We start from the raw sequence: 16,900 nt of genomic DNA on the forward strand, positions 1-16,900 counted from the left end.
ACTGTGTTGAGATGGCTGCAAGATACAGGTGATCTTAGAATTCAGATCAATTTTGCTTCACCTACACTATGCAAATGATATTAATGTGTTACAATCCCTGAAACCATTGATAACTTTTAGACAAAGCTTTGAATTCTTGCTGGCCAACTAAAAAAGATCATGCAAGAGTTATCATTTTCGACTTTAACTGTAACAAACTAAAGCAGACATCCACTCACCATGCCTGGACAGGTAACCAACATATTGCATTACAGGAAAGATGTCTCTCTTAACTTCTTGAAATGACCAAAAAGCCCACACCACATTTATACATTAGACCAAAATGTGTTTACACACAATATTATACTGCACTCTTCGCAGAACTGCAGTCTTAATTGTACCCCGTTTCAAAATTTCTCCTAACTTCCACCAGGATCACATCTCCCTGCCTTATAATATCTGGTGGTCATAGCAAACGGAAGTTAAAACACCTCCACAGTGCTGAAGTTGCACTGGTGATCTGCACCCATGGAAACTACACAGGCTATGCAAACCTTCTCAGTCTTTGATAGTTTTATGGCTGTTTTCCCCGGTCCCATCTTCCCTTGATGCTTCAGAAAGTGAGCCTAAGCTAAATGAAAATTTGAACCGCAACTGTGACTCTTTCTCATTACCATTTGTGAGGTCTTTCTGTGTGCCTTGGCAGTCATATCTGCATTCACAGTGCCATTGCAAACAATAGTGAACCTTTGTAAAACCTTAATTGGATCTCAGTTTGAGTATTGTTACACGTCACATTTCCAGAAGGATTTTATTGCCTCAAAGAGGATACAACACTGATTTACCAGGATACTGTCTGGCATGAGGAAATACAAATATTAAGATGGACTTCAAAAATATTGTCTGTTTTCATTGTGGCAACATATTATGGACAATACAACACAAGTCTTTAAAATGATAGAAGAATGGGAGAAGGAATAAGATGGAGGCAGAAGTTTCAAGAAGCTAAAGGGTAAAAAATGAAACATCAATTTACAAGATTAAATGTGAGAGAATTGGGACATTGGGCAGTGAATACTTTGTTCATATGGACAGGATTATTAAGATGGCTGCTTTCCCATCCCAGCACCCAAAGAGTCAATACCGATCACATTACTGCCAACCACTGCTGCTCAACCACTTTACACTCCAAGAAGTGTTAATTAGCCAGAAACAAGAAGTCTACATATCATCAGCGAGCAAGTCTGGCTCAGAGAGTTGGGACAAATCTGATTGGTCAGCAACTCAGCAATCATGGTAACCCTGTGGCCAGAACTGGGACTGCAATGTTCTATAGTCCAGAGTCCAGTACGAATGGTCTCAAGGTGGAGAGAGGTGAGGTGAGGCCGGGTTGGAGTTGGGGGCAAGGGGGTAGTGAAGGTGTGATGAAGAAGTTGGGCTGAGGGAGCACCTGTGAGAGCCAGAGCTTACAGTGGGGAAGTGTGAAATGTGGAAAGGAGACCAGTGAATGAAGTTCCGCTACTTTGAAGGCTTCCCTCTGCCCCTGAACTGCTCCTGCCAGCCTGAAAATGGAGGCAAGGGTCAGAAATTGGCCCTTAAGTGGGCATTATTTGCCCACTTAGGGCCTCAGTTGGATAAGGTGGGCTGGCAGGCCTGGGCATTGCTCATCCCATTGTAAAATTACAGAGAGGTCAGGTTGTGAGTAGGAAATCTATCCAGGGAATTTTACAGGCCCCTCCTCTCTATAATCGAACAGAACGCTAAATTCAGCCCTACAAGACTGTGGAATTATCTTTTTAGGCAGTAACTATCTTGACCATCAAGACTAGATTGGGTCAAAGAAAGATAAATTACAATGCAGACGTCTTATTGGAACGGATTGGAAATGTTTAGTGGCATGGGGGATAACATGGATAAGGACTGAGTTGTATTGCAACTTTTGTAGATGGAATAAAAATTGGTTCACCAAACCTGTTTTGCTGTTGGGGAGTTGTTCACAATGGAAGCACAGAGCCTTTTCTGGAGGGTTCTCTCTGATCTGGGAAGTACAATTGCCTGTTTAAATTGTTTAATCAATCAACTTACCCTTTTTTAAAAGCCTTTCTGGAATATTTCAGGCTTAGGAACTGCATTAATCAATGGCAATTGTTTTGGATATTGATCTTGACCATCTTGTCACACACGTCCATATCGATATATTATCTTTTATAAAAGTAAACAAAATTACCAAACTAAGAAAAAAAATTGCATTCCAAAAAGTCATTCACTCCTTGCTTAATTGCTTTTTTGAGAATTCAGCTCAAAAAAAATTTGTATAATCTATCCCAATGGTTCACTACCAAAGGAAACCACAAATCTTAGATCAAGTTTTAGTGATGATTTTATGATAGGGACCCTCAAACCTGGAATGAGCATGTTTTGCTTGGCATTCTACAAAGGAGAATGAAGACACTTTCACCTAACTATAGTGCTGGGCTGAATATCAGGCAATTTTGTGGGTTAAATGTATCCAGCTCCATGGACTGCAAAAATATAGGAAGCTGCATTTGAACAGCTCCCCCAATACCTTCCGAATGCTGGGCAAGTTTCCCAAGGCTGGTGTGCACAATAAATCAGCTCTGTTCCACGGAAGTGGATAGCTAGTTATTGTTATTGAGGTAGGCAAAAGTGAGGACTGCAGATGCTGGAGATTGGAGTCTAGATTTGAGTGGTGCTGGAAAAGCACAGCAGGTCAGGCAGCATTGAGGAGCGGGAAAATCGACGTTTCGGGCAAAAATCCTTCATCAGGAATGACGACCCAATTCTTGGTTAATTTCTGTGGTCTCACCACCATTTCACCATCAGTGGAATGCTCCCCTCCCCCCACAACTGGAGGTTGTGCTTTGAGTCGACACCTCTCCTGGCTTAAAGCTAGAGGGACAGCAGGCCAAGAGGCTTCACATTGTGAGAAGGGAATTATATTTATGAGACGCCATAATCACGGCAAAGACTGATCAAGCGAAATGAATTCACCTTCAGGCCAAATCATTGACCAGTTTAGATGCCAATTATTTGATACTTGTGTGTGAAAGTCAGTGGGACTGTCTCCACCATTGAAGTGTGCTTGACCTGCTTCAGCAATGCCTGCCTCTCCCAGTGTAGCTGCCAGCTCTGAGGACTGCAGCGTGGCATGGTGGCTCAGTGGTAAGCACTGCCATCTCATAGCGCCAGGGTACCGAGTTTGATTTTAGCCATGGGTGGAGTTTGTATGTACCCCCCGTGTCTGCGTGAATTTCCTCCAAATGCTCTGGTTTCCTCCCACAGTCCAAAGCTGTGCAGGTTAGGTGGACTAGTTATGTCAAATTGCCCATTGTATTCAAAGATGTGCAGTTTGGTGGATTAGCCATGGGAAATACAGGGATAGGATAGGGGAGTGTGTATGGATAGGATGCTCTTCAGGGGGTCAGTGTGAACTTGATGAGCCAAATGGCCTGCTTCCACACTGTAGAGATTCTGTGATTCTATGACCGCCATCCCAGATGTCCTTAATATGAAGAAGATGTTGGTGTACATGAATTTGAGGGCTAAGGATTATCACTTCAGACCAATGTCAGGGTTGTGAATCCCACAGGTTCATTCTGACATCAATCTCATTCTCAATATCTTGTTTTAACCTTGGTTTTGTGCAGTGATTCAAAATGGCAAATGACGAGTCTTTGATATGAATACATGAAAATATACTTGACATTGGACATCACTAATGTGAGTGAGATTGAGCTGTGACCTAAAAAGGATTAATAAGTGGACGACGTCACCAAGTGGAGAAAAGAAAATTGTGTGTAGTTTGTTTGTGGTCTAGAACGTTATAAATAACTGTAGGTCACTGGTAGTAGTTTTGCCTTTCTGACAAATCATTGTGGGCTCAAGATCCATTCCAGAGAGCTGAGCATGTAATCTAGACTAATAATTGAAGTGCACTATTTCAAGTTACCCTTATTTATGAAGCTTTTTGAAATATTTATGAGAGTTATGCTTAAGTAATACATTAAACACATGCTGTCTGCCATCTCAGGTAGATCTAAACCATCCTAAGGAACTAATTGAATAAGATAAAGAGTTCTCTCAATCTCCTAGGCAGGATTTATCCCTCAACCAATACCAGCTCATTTATTTCAGTATTGTTTATGGGAACTTGCTAGGTGCAAATTGGCATTTTCTACATTGCAATAGTGACTAAGCTACAAAAATACTTCAATGGTCATAAAAGTGGTTTTGAGTCTTCTACAGTTCGCGAACAGTGCCATCTCAGTTTCCCATCTTTCTTTTTTTTATATATTTCACTGCTATACTTTGTTCATTAAATGCTATAGTGTCTCTCTAATTTTTCCTGTTCTAGGCACCGCCAAGATGTGTGAAACAGGAAACTTATCAAATGACCCTACAAGCTCATTATCGTACTATGGTGAATCATCTGATTCATACTACCGTGTTGACCGCTGGCAAAAACTCCGAACAGCTGTCCGGAAGCTAGAGTTCTGGGAAAACTTCAGTGCTGAACTGGCAGGATGTGGGTTCTTTTCTAACGTCTACAAAGTAAGAGAACCATTACTTACTACCTTAACGGCACAAATCATAGGTACACCACTTATGCCAAGAATGAGATACCTTCTTGATTTTGTGCAAGTGAATACTTTGAAGGTTTAACTAAAAGTTTGGTTGAAAATCCTTTCATATGGATCTTATAAGGGACAACTCATCTATTAGTAAATCACTTATTACTTAGTTCTGTTCTGAAGAAGAGTTATATTCAATGCAAAGCCTTAATTCTGTTTCTCTCATGACTTATGCTACTGGAGCTACTCAGTATTTCCAGCATTTTCTAATTGTATTTTATTATTAATGATTAGTTCTGTTTGAAAATATGAAATGGATCTTCACGGTATTGACAGTCTTGCAGGTGAACAAATTAGCTACTTGTTTTGAGACAATGTCTGCTCATGTACAGAAATACACAAATTATCCTTTGATGACTGAATAACTAAAGATCAGAATACTCAGCTTGATATTTATCACTAAAAATAATCTCCTAAGTATCTTGTCGAACAAAGAGGCAGAACAGTTAAAGAATAATCATGCCACACATGAACTGTGAATGTCTGATTCACACAGTCGGTATTTACTCATGGCATTTTCCAATGGTGATGTCCTATGTAACTAAAAGTACCAATACACTAGATACATAGAAAGAAATGCACCCTGTTTGTGTACTCTTGCTCATATGAATAATTGAGGCCAAGAAATTTCCAACATAATCTGGTGACATTCTATCACAATCTTAACATGAGACTGATGATTTAATTTCCTCCTATGCATCACAATGTTTTCGATGTTGCATCCAGAAGAATGTCAAGTAGAAATATTGCCCAGGAAAAATTAATGTCCAGAATCACTTGTGATGAGTTATGATAGAAGTTTGTCTGAAAGGCATGGTAAGAAGATATAATGAGCAGTTACAAGGTCATTGATGCAGTAGATTAAAATTTGTATTGTCATTTGTCAGGTTCTTGGGTGGCACGGTGGCAGAGTCTTATAGCATCAGGGACCCAGGTTCGATTCCACCCTTGGGTCACTGACTGTATGGATTTTATAATTCTCCCCATGTCTGCGTGGGTTTCCTCCAAGTGCTCTGGTTTCTTCCCACAGTCCAAAAATGTGCACATTAGGTGAATTGGCCATGCTAAAATGCCCGCATGTCTAGGGATGTGCAGGCTAGGTGGGTTAGCCATGGGAAATACAGGGCTATGGGGATAGAATAGGGAATGGGGTTTGAGTGGGATGGTGTTTGGAGGGTCAATGCAGGCTCAATGGACCAAACAGCCACTTTCCATACTGTACAGATTCTTTGATTCTGAGCCTTTGCAATGCCTGTGCTGCTTCATTTTTCTTCCCTATGGCAATATTCTTTGCACCAATGTGATCCCAAGTTACTTTAGTTATTTGGATAATGTAAAATGACTCACAATGTTGTTGCCCAGGTCAGGTTGCTCCAGAGATATTCTGTGTCAACCACTGACATTCTGGCATCTACATTTACAAGAAAAGCTGTAAGTCACTTGCCGAGGCTTGAATATGGCCACGTATTGACCTGATTAACCCAATGCAAAATCATTCCCCAGCAGCATCTGAAACACAAAAAGAATACATGCTGAGGTGTTTTAACAACCAGAATTTCCTGCTTTGTCACACTTTGCAAGATGCCACCCATGAAGTCTGCAGCTACTGTCTAACTGAGACTGCGTCAATAAAGCAGAAAATAGAAATCTGAACCAACAGCTACACGCAGCTCCAGCTGCCATATAATTCAGAGCTGGCATGACCAGTCAGAGATATCTGGAAGGTCAGACCTGCCATCAATTCCCAAGCATTTATAGTCATTCATGGGATGAGGGCGTTGCTGGCCAGGCCAGCATCTATTGCTCATCCCTAATTGCCTAAGAGTCGATCGCATTCTTGTGGGTCTGGAGTCTGTCCATCATCTAAAAGGGACAAGACCCTGGATTTTTCTAACATGTAAAATAGAGGACAGGATCCTGAGCTCAGGCTGCAATAAATATACACAAAGCTAAAACAATTTCTGTCTGGGCTATTGTTCAGCCTGAAAGTCCAATTTACACCTCCACTCTAAGAGAACATTCGACTAAACCTAACACTCTAGACAGATGTGGAGGTGCCGGTGTGGGACTGGGGTGGACAAAGTTACAAATCACACAACACCAGGTTATAGTCCAACAGGTTTATTTGGAAGCACTAGCTTTTGGAGCGCTGCCCCTTCATCAGGTAGCTGTGGAACCTGATGAAGGAGCAACGCTCTGAAAGCTAATGCTTCCGAATAAACCTGTTGGACTATGACGTGGTATTGTGTGATTTTTAACTCTGGATTGAAACTAACTTTTATACCTGGGGCTACCCAATGCAGACATTATGGAATCTATTCAGATGCTGGACATTCAACTTCAATTAATATTCACTCACAGAGATATCGGGCATTCAACTTCAATCAAAATCTATTTACACAAATTCTTAACTGTCAGGAAGCCAATTGACTTCAAAGAGAACACCACTAATACCATGGCAAGTGCAGGTTTGGTGTGAAGATAAGAACCCCACAATTAGTATAATTGCAGGCTCTGATCTCACCTGAGAGAGCTATTCCCACAGCTATCTCCAAAAGAGGGATCCCAAACAACTACCTCCCCAAGAGCGATTCCCCAGCAGCTATTCCCCAAGCAGTGTTCCAAACAATGATCCCCAGAAGAATTCCAACAGCTAATTCTCACAGCTATTTCTGAGAGCTATCTGCACAGCTATCTCCAGGAGGCATCCCGACGGCAATTCCAAAACCTACCAACACAAGCCTGTTCAATACCAGGGGAACCAATAGCAACTGACCACAACCAGTAGACCTAAGAACTGACAACCTCCAAAAATCACAGACCCGACCAAGGCTTCAGACAGATCCTGAAGTGAAAACTGACCCACCAAACCACCACAAAGTAAGGAAACTCAAGTACTAACCCGATAAATGCAATACATGTCCTACTGCATCACTAGACTCAACCCAGACTCAAGGCTTACACCGTCTGAAGTCTTCATTGAGGCACCAGATACGGCAAGCAGGAACAGTCAGCTGTACTTCAAAACAATGTTTATCCTCAGTGGTGAGCTTAAACCCCCGAGACCCCAAATGTTCTAACCTGGAAAAGTTGGAACCTGTCAAAAAGTTGCAGGAAAAAGATGTGTGTGTGTGCGCGTACATGCTATTTGGAGACTCATGCCGCAAAAGGCAGCAGCAGTCTTGTTGTTGGTGTCTAGTCTGGCTGGCCCGTAGAGGAGGTGAGGGTGGGCGGGCTGGGGATGGGAGCTGGTGTTGGACGGGGTTGGGGGACAGACGGGGGGTGGGGGCGGGGGGGTGGGTGGTGGTGTTGGACAGGTTGGGGAGTGGGCGGGGGGGCAGTGTTGGACGGCCTTGGGGGTCCTGCAGGGGGTGGGGTCTCTCGTGGGGTGTGCTGCTGCCCAGTCTCCTGAACAGGGAGCAGACTTCACAGAAAACTGAGCCCCAGAGGAAAGATAATCAATTAACTGAATGAAATAGTGCCCACCCATCTCGTTTGGATAATTGAGGTTCCTCTGTTTTAATTACTGTCCTCTGTATAGTTTGTGTCAGTTTCACTGTTTATTATATTTACCTTTATTTCTTCTATTATAAATTTTCTTTTTAATAAATGTAGAGATTCTTTGGCCCTGAAACACCTGTCTACTGCCTTCTTCATTTGATATTCCTAAGTAAGTCCAGTATCAGAACCAGGAATCTGGGGGTGATTCGTACCACCTAAAATCAACAAATTACTGACTGCAAACAAGAACTCTACAAGTCACATGTAGCCAGACCAGGTAAGGTCAGCAGTTACCTTCCCTAAAGGACATTAGTGAATCAGATGAGTTTTTTCGACAATTGACAACGGATTTGTGGTCATCATAACTCCAAATCTTGATGTTAGCAAGCCGTGATGTCAGTTATCACCCACATGAGCTGCCACTCTGTCATGGGTTAGGTTACCCTGCAATGGGTTTCTTTATTTTCATTTCTGCTTGTTGTCTCTTCTTTTAAAAGAATGAGGGGGGTCTCACAGAAACATATCAAATTATGAAGGGATTAGCTATGATAGAATCAAGGAGGATTTTTCCACTGGCAGATGGAACTAGAACAAGAGAGCATACCCTCAAAATTAGGGGGAGCAGATTTAGGACTGAATTGAGGAGAATCTTTTTCACCCAAAGGTTTGTAACTCTGTGGAATTCCCTGGCCAGTGAATTTGTTGAGGCGTCCTCATTGAATGTTTTTAAAGCTAAGATAGATGATTTTTGGAACAGTAAAGGAATTAAGGGTTATGGTGAGAGGGTGCGCAAGTGGAGCTGAGGCCACAAAAAGATCAGCCATGATCTTATTGAACAGTGAAGCAGGCTCAAAGGGCCAGATGGCCTACTCCTGCTCCTGGTTCTTATCTCTTACTCTCATGTAACATCAGTCTTTACAAAGTTTACTCATGCATTCAGTGCCACTGAGCTTCTCTAACAATTTCATCACCCTGTTGTTGATGTTTCCCTTTAATTAATCCTCTTATATAGTTTTTTTGACTGTAGATGCTTCATCTTTGTATTTTAGATTAGCAACATACTTACTTTCAGGGCCTAATTTTTAGGTAACGTGCTCAGAATAACAAACAGAAGACTTTTTTAAAAAAGTGCTGGACTTATTCTGTGCCTCCACTGGAACTTATTTCAATATCCAAAAAAACAGTAAAAACCTCAAAGTTTAGAATCAGGCAAATATATTGTACAAATTATGAAAAATTGAATATTTACATGTATAATAACTGAATTAACATTTTGAACAAAAATATTAAATTAACTAGATGCTAATCTTTTATTTTATATGTATAAAATATTCTTGTAACTGAAGAGTAACTGCGCTTAACCTAACTCACAGCACAGTAGAAAGCTATTCATCCTGCCAACCCACTGCAAGAGCCACTCAACTAGTCTCACTTGCCTGCTTTTTCTCCATAGCCCCATGAATCTTTTTTAATTCAGGTAATTATCCAGTGACCTTTAGAAAATTACATTTGAATTTGCTTCCACTGCACTTTCAAGCACTGCGTTCAAGATTCTAACCTCTCACTGCATAAAATTGTTTATTCCTATGTCGCCTCTGGATCTTTTGCTAGTCACTTTATATCAGTGCGTACTATTTCTGAACCCTTCAGTTTCCTGTATTCTTCTGTCTGGACTCCCCATGATTTGAAGTACCACTAAGTTATCTCTTGATGGAAATATTCTCAGCTAAACCAACCTATCCAAGTCTCAAGTCTCTTATCCCTCTTTTTTACACATGGTATCTGGAATTGGACACAAAACTCTAGTTGAGAACCATTGTTTTATGAAGGTAAGCACCTTGCTTTTTATAATCCATATCTCTGTTCAAAAAGCCAAGAATCCCATTTGCCTTAATAACCACTGATTATTGGACATTTACCAGCAGGTCCTTCTACTCCTACACTCCCTTTAACATTGCTTCCTTTATTTTATATTGCTTTACCTTGTTCTTCCTGCCAAACTGTTTTCTTTCACACTTCTGTACAGTAATTTGTATCTGCCCATGTTCACCCATTCCAACATCCAGCCTACTTCTGAAGTCCACCACTATCTTTCTTATATTTAACAATACTTCTAAGTTGTGTGTGTCATTTGTGAATTTTGAAATTGTGCTCTGCATAGTCAAGGTCATTAAAAGATCAAGAAAAAGCTGTTCTTTAACACTGATCCATGTATCTAACTGACTTAATGATTTGAACAATTGTATCTATTTATGTAACCCTGAAACATTTGCCAAGCTTCCTGGCTTTAACTAGTTGTCAACCTGGTTACAAAAAAGAGCTGTCAGTCATATGCATTACTGAAAGTGGCATATTTCCTTCCCTTGAGATTTGCAAAGCTTTGAATGTTCTTGGGCAAATGAAAACAATGTTTTCATTTAAGTAGATTAAGTTTGGGAAAAGATTTGTAGCTCGGGTGCTCATTGTTGTGGTTCTGTTCGCCGAACTGGGAATTTGTGTTGCAGACGTTTCGTCCCCTGTCTAGGTGACATCCTCAGTGCTTGGGAGCCTCCTGTGAAACGCTTCTGTGATCTTTCCTCCGGCATTTACAGTGATTTGTACCTGCCGCTTCCAGTTGTCAGTTCCAGCTGTCCACTGCAGTGGCCGGTATATTGGATCCAGGTCGATGTGCTTATTGATTGAATCTGTGGATGAGTGCCATGCTTCTAGGAATTCCCTGGCTGTTCTCTGTTTGGCTTGTCCTATAATAGTAGTGTTGTCCCAGTCGAACTCATGTTGCTTGTCATCTGAGTGTGTGGCTACTAAGGATAGCTGGTCATGTCGTTTCGTGGCTAGTTGGTGTTCATGGATGCGGACCATTATCTGTCTTCCTGTTTGTCCTATGTAGTGTTTTGTGCAGTCCTTGCATGGGATTTTGTACACTACATTGGTTTTGCTCATGTTGGGTATTGGGTCCTTTGTCTTGGTGAGTTGTCTGAGAGTGGCTGTTGGTTTGTGTGCTGTTATGAGTCCTAGTGGTTGCAGTAGTCTGGCTGTCAGTTCAGAAATGTTTTTGATGTATGGTAGTGTGGCTAGTCCTTTGGGTTGTGGTATGTCCTCATTCCGTTGTTTTTCCCTTAGGCATCTGTTGATGAAATTGCGGTGGTATCTGTTTTTGGCGAATACATTGTAGAGGTGTTCTTCTTCCTCTTTTTGCAGTTCTGGTGTGCTGCAGTATGTTGTGGCCCTTTTGACCAGTGTCTTGATGCAACTTCTTTTGTGTGTGTTGGGGTGGTTGCTTTCGTAGTTTAGGAGTTGGTCTGTGTGTGTGGCTTTCCTGTATACCTTTGTGGTGAAATCTCCGTTTGGTGTTCTCTGTATCATCACGTCTAGGAATAGGAGTTGGTTGTCCTTTTCTTCCTCTCTAGTGAATCGGATTCCTGTGAGTGTGGCGTTGATGATCCGGTGTGTGTTCTCTACTTCTGTGTTTTTAATGATTACAAAGGTATCATCTACATATCTGACCCAGAGTTTGGGTTGAATTTGCGGTAAGACGATAGGACTGCGGTAAGACTGTTTGTTCTAACCTTTGCATTATCGCTTCTGCTATGAGTCCAGAGATGGGTGAGCTCATGGGTGTGCCATTGATTTGTTCATATATTTAGTTGTTGAATGTGAAGTGTGTTGTGAGGCATGGGTAGACTGGGCACAAGATTCCAATTGGCACTTTTGTTTTAAGCTCCAAAAGGCATGGGTTTATAAAATTGTTACATTTTGTCTCTTTAATTTGAGGTAAAATGTTGGAATGAAAAGGGTCATCTGACATACTCTGGCTTTTACCCAACAAGAAGCTTGGGTTGCTTGGTTGTGGGCGGCACGGTGGCACAGTGGTTAGCACTGCTGCCTCACAGCGCCTGAGACCCGGGTTCATTTCCCGCCTCAGGCGACTGACTGTGTGGAGTTTGCACGTTCTCCCCGTGTCTGCGTGGGTTTCCTCCGGGTGCTCCGGTTTCCTCCCACAGTCCAAAAGATGTGCAGGGTCAGGTGAATTGGCCATGCCCGTAGTGTTAGGTAAGGGGTAAATGTAGGGGTATGGGTGGGTTTCGCTTCGGCGGGTCGGTGTGGACTTGTTGGGCCGAAGGGCCTGTTTCTACACTGTAATGTAATGTAATCTAATCTAATCTAATCTAATCTAATAAAGGGTTGCTCACAGGTTGATTTAATGGGAAGAAGGTACAGATATTTACACTGTATAGATAATATGAGGAACATCCTTTCAGAATGTAAGTTTCCAAGTCTCACCTAGTGTTTTAGGAATGTCATGCTTTACTTTATACTTTAGGCTGTCCATTTAATTCCAAGATAGAATAGCGTTGATGTCTAATGGATGGTCAATTAGCATTCCTCAGTGGATAAAAGACCCGTGTGATTCACATAAAATTATAAGAATTCGGAACACCAGTAGGCCATTCAGTCTCTCAGGACTGTACAGTCATTTGACCAGAACATGGCTGATCCTTACTGGAATCTTTAATTTCCTGTCTATCCTCAGTACCCTTTTTTGCCTTGTCATCAATGTTGCTATGGAGATGGCCATTATAGAATTGGCTTACAGGGTTTCCTAAGATTTCACTATATCTCCCAGACCCAAGTTTGTCTGCAAACGTCTAAGTGAGGGAGGAGATACATTGATGCAGAAGGTGAGTGAGAGCTCCTACATAGATTGAAGAGACCCAGTTTGTGAGGATTTAAAATCCTCACCGTGAAACTTCCAGGGAGATTCTTCAAGAAGGGTTGCCCAGATTTGACTAGAGGGAGGAATCTTGAAGGTAGTACACAACTTGAAAGCCAGTTTGGAGCTTAATGGTTGCCTACTGGGAGAAGGAGAAAGAAAGCAGTCATTAGGAGTGGAGAACAGCTCAGGACAAGAGAAATGAAGAGTCCATTTCAGGTGTGGACTAAAGTATAGCAGAGTTTTTTCAGTTTGGTTAAAAGTTAAATGCAGAAAATTGTTTTCTTGGCTAGATTTAAGATATCCACAAAAATAGTGCTTTTTAAAAGTCTTCTAGTACAAGTGTTAAAACTTGAAATCTTGTCAGTCACTGAGAATGCAAATATCTCTTTAAAAAAGGTTATTGGTCTCCATGGGATCATAACAATCATCATGAATGGAATGCTGAGGGAAATGAAGCATGTGAACTACAAATTTTCCCCAATTTTTCCTTGTTTTAAATAATGTATTTATCTTGTTTATTTTCACAAATTTAGAACAATACTGCCAGTTCTCCTGCTAATCCTTGTACTTGTAAAAACAGCCTCAGTTCCTCAGCAGTCTCTCTTCATAATCAAATGCTTATTATTCTTAGAATTCCATACTGCTCATAGTGCCTACACATAGTGCTTCAACCCCAGTTCCCTGATATCTCACTAAGGTTGTTAATTACTAATATTGTCAAAAGCTTTCTGAAAGTTCAAACTCATTCTGTCATCTATAATCCCTGACACATAAGTCAGTAAGTTGTGATTCAAAGGAATATTTTACTCCCAAGCATTGGGGTAATTGACATAAAATGTGTAGCTTCATAATGATGAAAAGGAATTGCAGTTTAATTGCTTTGGAAATATAATCAAGTACTTGCAAAGTTCACGCTGAGGGAAACTACTCTCAGAACTCATTATGTTTATTAACCAGTTTGAACAATAGCAGTCAGTTCAATGCGGATATCCAAAACAAATCAATGTTTAATGAAGTTATACCAAAAGGAGCATGTTAATATCGGTATAATATTTCAAAGAGCACAACTTTAAATATTAAAATCCTTAAATAATAATGTTGTGCAATCACTACTGAACAGATGTATTGTTAAATTAAATTACATAGGAGCAATTCACCAAGCATTGCTCATTTTGTTAAACTTGAAAGGGTTCAGAAAAGATTTACAATGATGTTGGCGGGATAGGAGGGTTTGAGCTGTAAGGAGAGGCTAAGTAGGCTGGGATTATATTCCCTGGGGTGTGCAGGCTGAGGAGTGACCTAATAGAAGTTTATAAAATCATGAGGGGCATGGATAGGATGAATAGTCAAAGTACTTTCCCCATTTCAAGGTAAGGGATCCAAAACTAGATGGCTTAGGTTTAAGGTGAGAGGGGGAAAATTAAAAGGGACCTGAGGGCCAGGCTTTTCCTACAGAGGGTGGTGTCTGTGTGGAATGAATTGCCAGATGAAGTGGTGGAGGCTTATACAATTACAACATTTAAAAAGCATTTCGATGGGTAAATAAATAGGAAGGGTTTGGAGGAGTAAAGGCCAAATGCTGGCATATGGGACTTGATTAATTTAGGATATCTGGTCAGCATGGACAAGTTGGACCTAAGGGTATATTTCCGTGTTGTACATCTCTGTAACTCTATAATAGTGAAATTATTTCATGATTTTATGTAATAATGGCCCAAAATGCCTTTTTCATTGAAGTGAACAATCAAAGGATTTTCAAGCAAAATGGAGTTAAAATTTGAAAGGAAACTTCAGGTTAAATTTATGTTATTTATTTAGCAAATGCAAAACTCGAAATGCAGGCAATGGTCTCTTTTTCTCAGTTTAAGATGATTAATCATCACTTAGTCTGTCAAGATGGTATTCCTCAGTTAAAATCCAGCATGTCTGCTCTCCACCAATGCATAAGTGATTTGTACTGAGGCCCAATGATAGAGGTTGCTGGCACAGGGGTCTGGCCAGTCTGGGCCTATCAAGGACCAGTCTTTGCTTGGTAATTAAAAGCCTGTCATTCAACAGATGGAGTTGGTCACCAGGAATTTGTTAATAACTTGCAGTATTTGCTATACCTTGATCCAAAAAATTCCTGCTGATCATCTTGCTCAGGCAGGTTGTACCAAGTGAAGTGTTGTGATGGAAAGTGTTCAGCATATGGGTTGACTAAGTCAACATGCCGTGGTAAGTGAGTTGCTGTATGGATGGTTTCAACTAGTATATATGTTTTCATCAATCAGTTGATGTGCAGTCTGTTGTGATATAACGTGATAGGTCTGTTCCCGTGCGATCCTGTTTTATAAGAAAATCGTGTAACAGCAGCACAATGGGACCAGAATTGTGCTATAGCTAATACAAATAAGGAAAGTTTGCATTCTACAAATAATGATCTAAATTCTTCAATCGCCTTATAGTCAATTTGCATTGAAGAAATGCATGTTATAGCAGAATCGGCTGTATAGTACTCTGCTCAGGACAAAATTTATTACATTTCAAATCAGGAAATAAAGAGGAATATTGATTTTAAGGTACTTGCATGTGTTTCCTGTTCTTTACTCCTACTTCAAGGGGGAAAGTGATGGCCTAGTGGTATTATTGCTGGACTGTTAATCTGCATACGCAGGTAGTGTTTTGGGGACCCTGGTTCAAATCCTGCCATGGCAGATAGTAGAGTTTGAATTCAGTGAAAATCTGGAATTAAGAATCAAATGATGACCTTGAATTGATTGTTGGTGGTTGGGGAACATCTGGTTCACTAATGTCCTTTAAGGAAGGAAAATGCCATTTTTACCTAGTCTGACCTACATGTGAATCCAAATGCATAGCAATGTAAATTGACTTTTAACTGCCCTCTAGGCAATAATGCTGATTTAACCGGTGATAGGCTCTATCTGTGACTGAATTAAAAAGAAGAAAAAATTGTTGCACAAATCCAATATTGCTTCTTGGATTACAGGTGATATAACATATTGCCGATTACATGATAAATATATCAATGTATGAGAGTTCCTTCCGCAGTTTAATACATTTTGGTAGCATTATATATTAATAGAGTTGAGTTTGATGCTGAATACAGGAAATACATCAAGCATGAAAGTAAGTTCACTAGATATCAGGTTTCATTAAGTAAATTTTCAGTGTGTTTTTGAGTGAATACTGCTATGACACTCTCATTCATTAAGTGATGACATGTTTTTCAGCTTTGATGACTGCTGTTTAAAATGTCACTTGAATGAAATGAGTCTTAAAGAAGAAGCCCCAGTGGCAGGTACATAATAAATTGAGCTGGCAGCTGTTTAGAATTAAAAATGATGTGGAGGACTGGGGTGGACAAAGTTAAAAATCACACGATACCAGGTTATAGTCCAACATGTTTATTTGGAAGTACAAGCTTTCAGAGTACTGCTCCTTCATCAGGTAACTAGTGGGGCAGGATCATAGGACGCAGAATTATAGTTAAAGATCAAAGTGTCATACAATTGATGCGATGCATTGAAGAAACCTTGATTGCTGTTAAGTCTCTTATCTCTAAGAATGGATTGCAGGTTTTGATTCATTAATATGTAAATCCCAGAATTTCTTTCAAGTCACATTCCTGAGATAACCTGAAGGTTTTATAAAAAGAAGGTGACATCTCAGCTCAGACAATGCATTAAAGGTGTGGAGTTAGAATCTGTATGTATTCCAACCTTGAATCAGACTGGTTCTATTTTCAAAGTAAGAATTTATAAAATGTCATATGGACTGACTGCCGAAACATGAAGTACATGGGGATGATTTACTACATTAAGGATCCTATATAATTGCGATTTATTGTTGATCAAATGAACAACTGATAGACAACATTATGAAGGTTTTAAAACAATTTATGTCTTCTGTAAATTCTCTTTGAACAATTTCATTTATTAGTTACAAAAATATTCGCAATTCAAAAAAAATAGTTGTTTCATTGTTCGGAATAGTGAGAGCGAACAGTAATGAGACTTTCTGGAATTAGCCCAAATTAAACAACATTATTATG

General features: G+C 40.3%; 1 protein-coding gene across 4 annotated transcripts in view; it reads left to right on the forward strand.

Annotated features, from left to right (window-relative positions):
• Nucleotides 1-16,900, forward strand: part of LOC122564765 (dual specificity testis-specific protein kinase 2) — a 103,771-nt gene that overhangs the window by 34,601 nt on the left and 52,270 nt on the right. For 3 of the 4 annotated variants that reach the window (XM_087998502.1, XM_043719953.2, XM_043719952.2), the window contains exon 2: nt 4,355-4,551. In XM_087998502.1, coding sequence (XP_087854628.1) covers nt 4,366-4,551 — 186 coding nt within the window. In that variant the 5' untranslated portion in view covers nt 4,355-4,365. Of the gene's footprint in view, nt 1-3,644; nt 3,721-4,354; nt 4,552-16,900 lie in introns of those variants that run through there. The other variant, XM_043719954.2, reaches the window with a different exon arrangement.

Source organism: Chiloscyllium plagiosum, unplaced genomic scaffold (genome assembly GCF_037043375.1).
Source record: "Chiloscyllium plagiosum isolate Xiang-an unplaced genomic scaffold, Cpla_swu_hap1 HiC_scaffold_21, whole genome shotgun sequence".
NCBI classification, from domain to species: Eukaryota; Metazoa; Chordata; class Chondrichthyes; order Orectolobiformes; family Hemiscylliidae; genus Chiloscyllium; species Chiloscyllium plagiosum.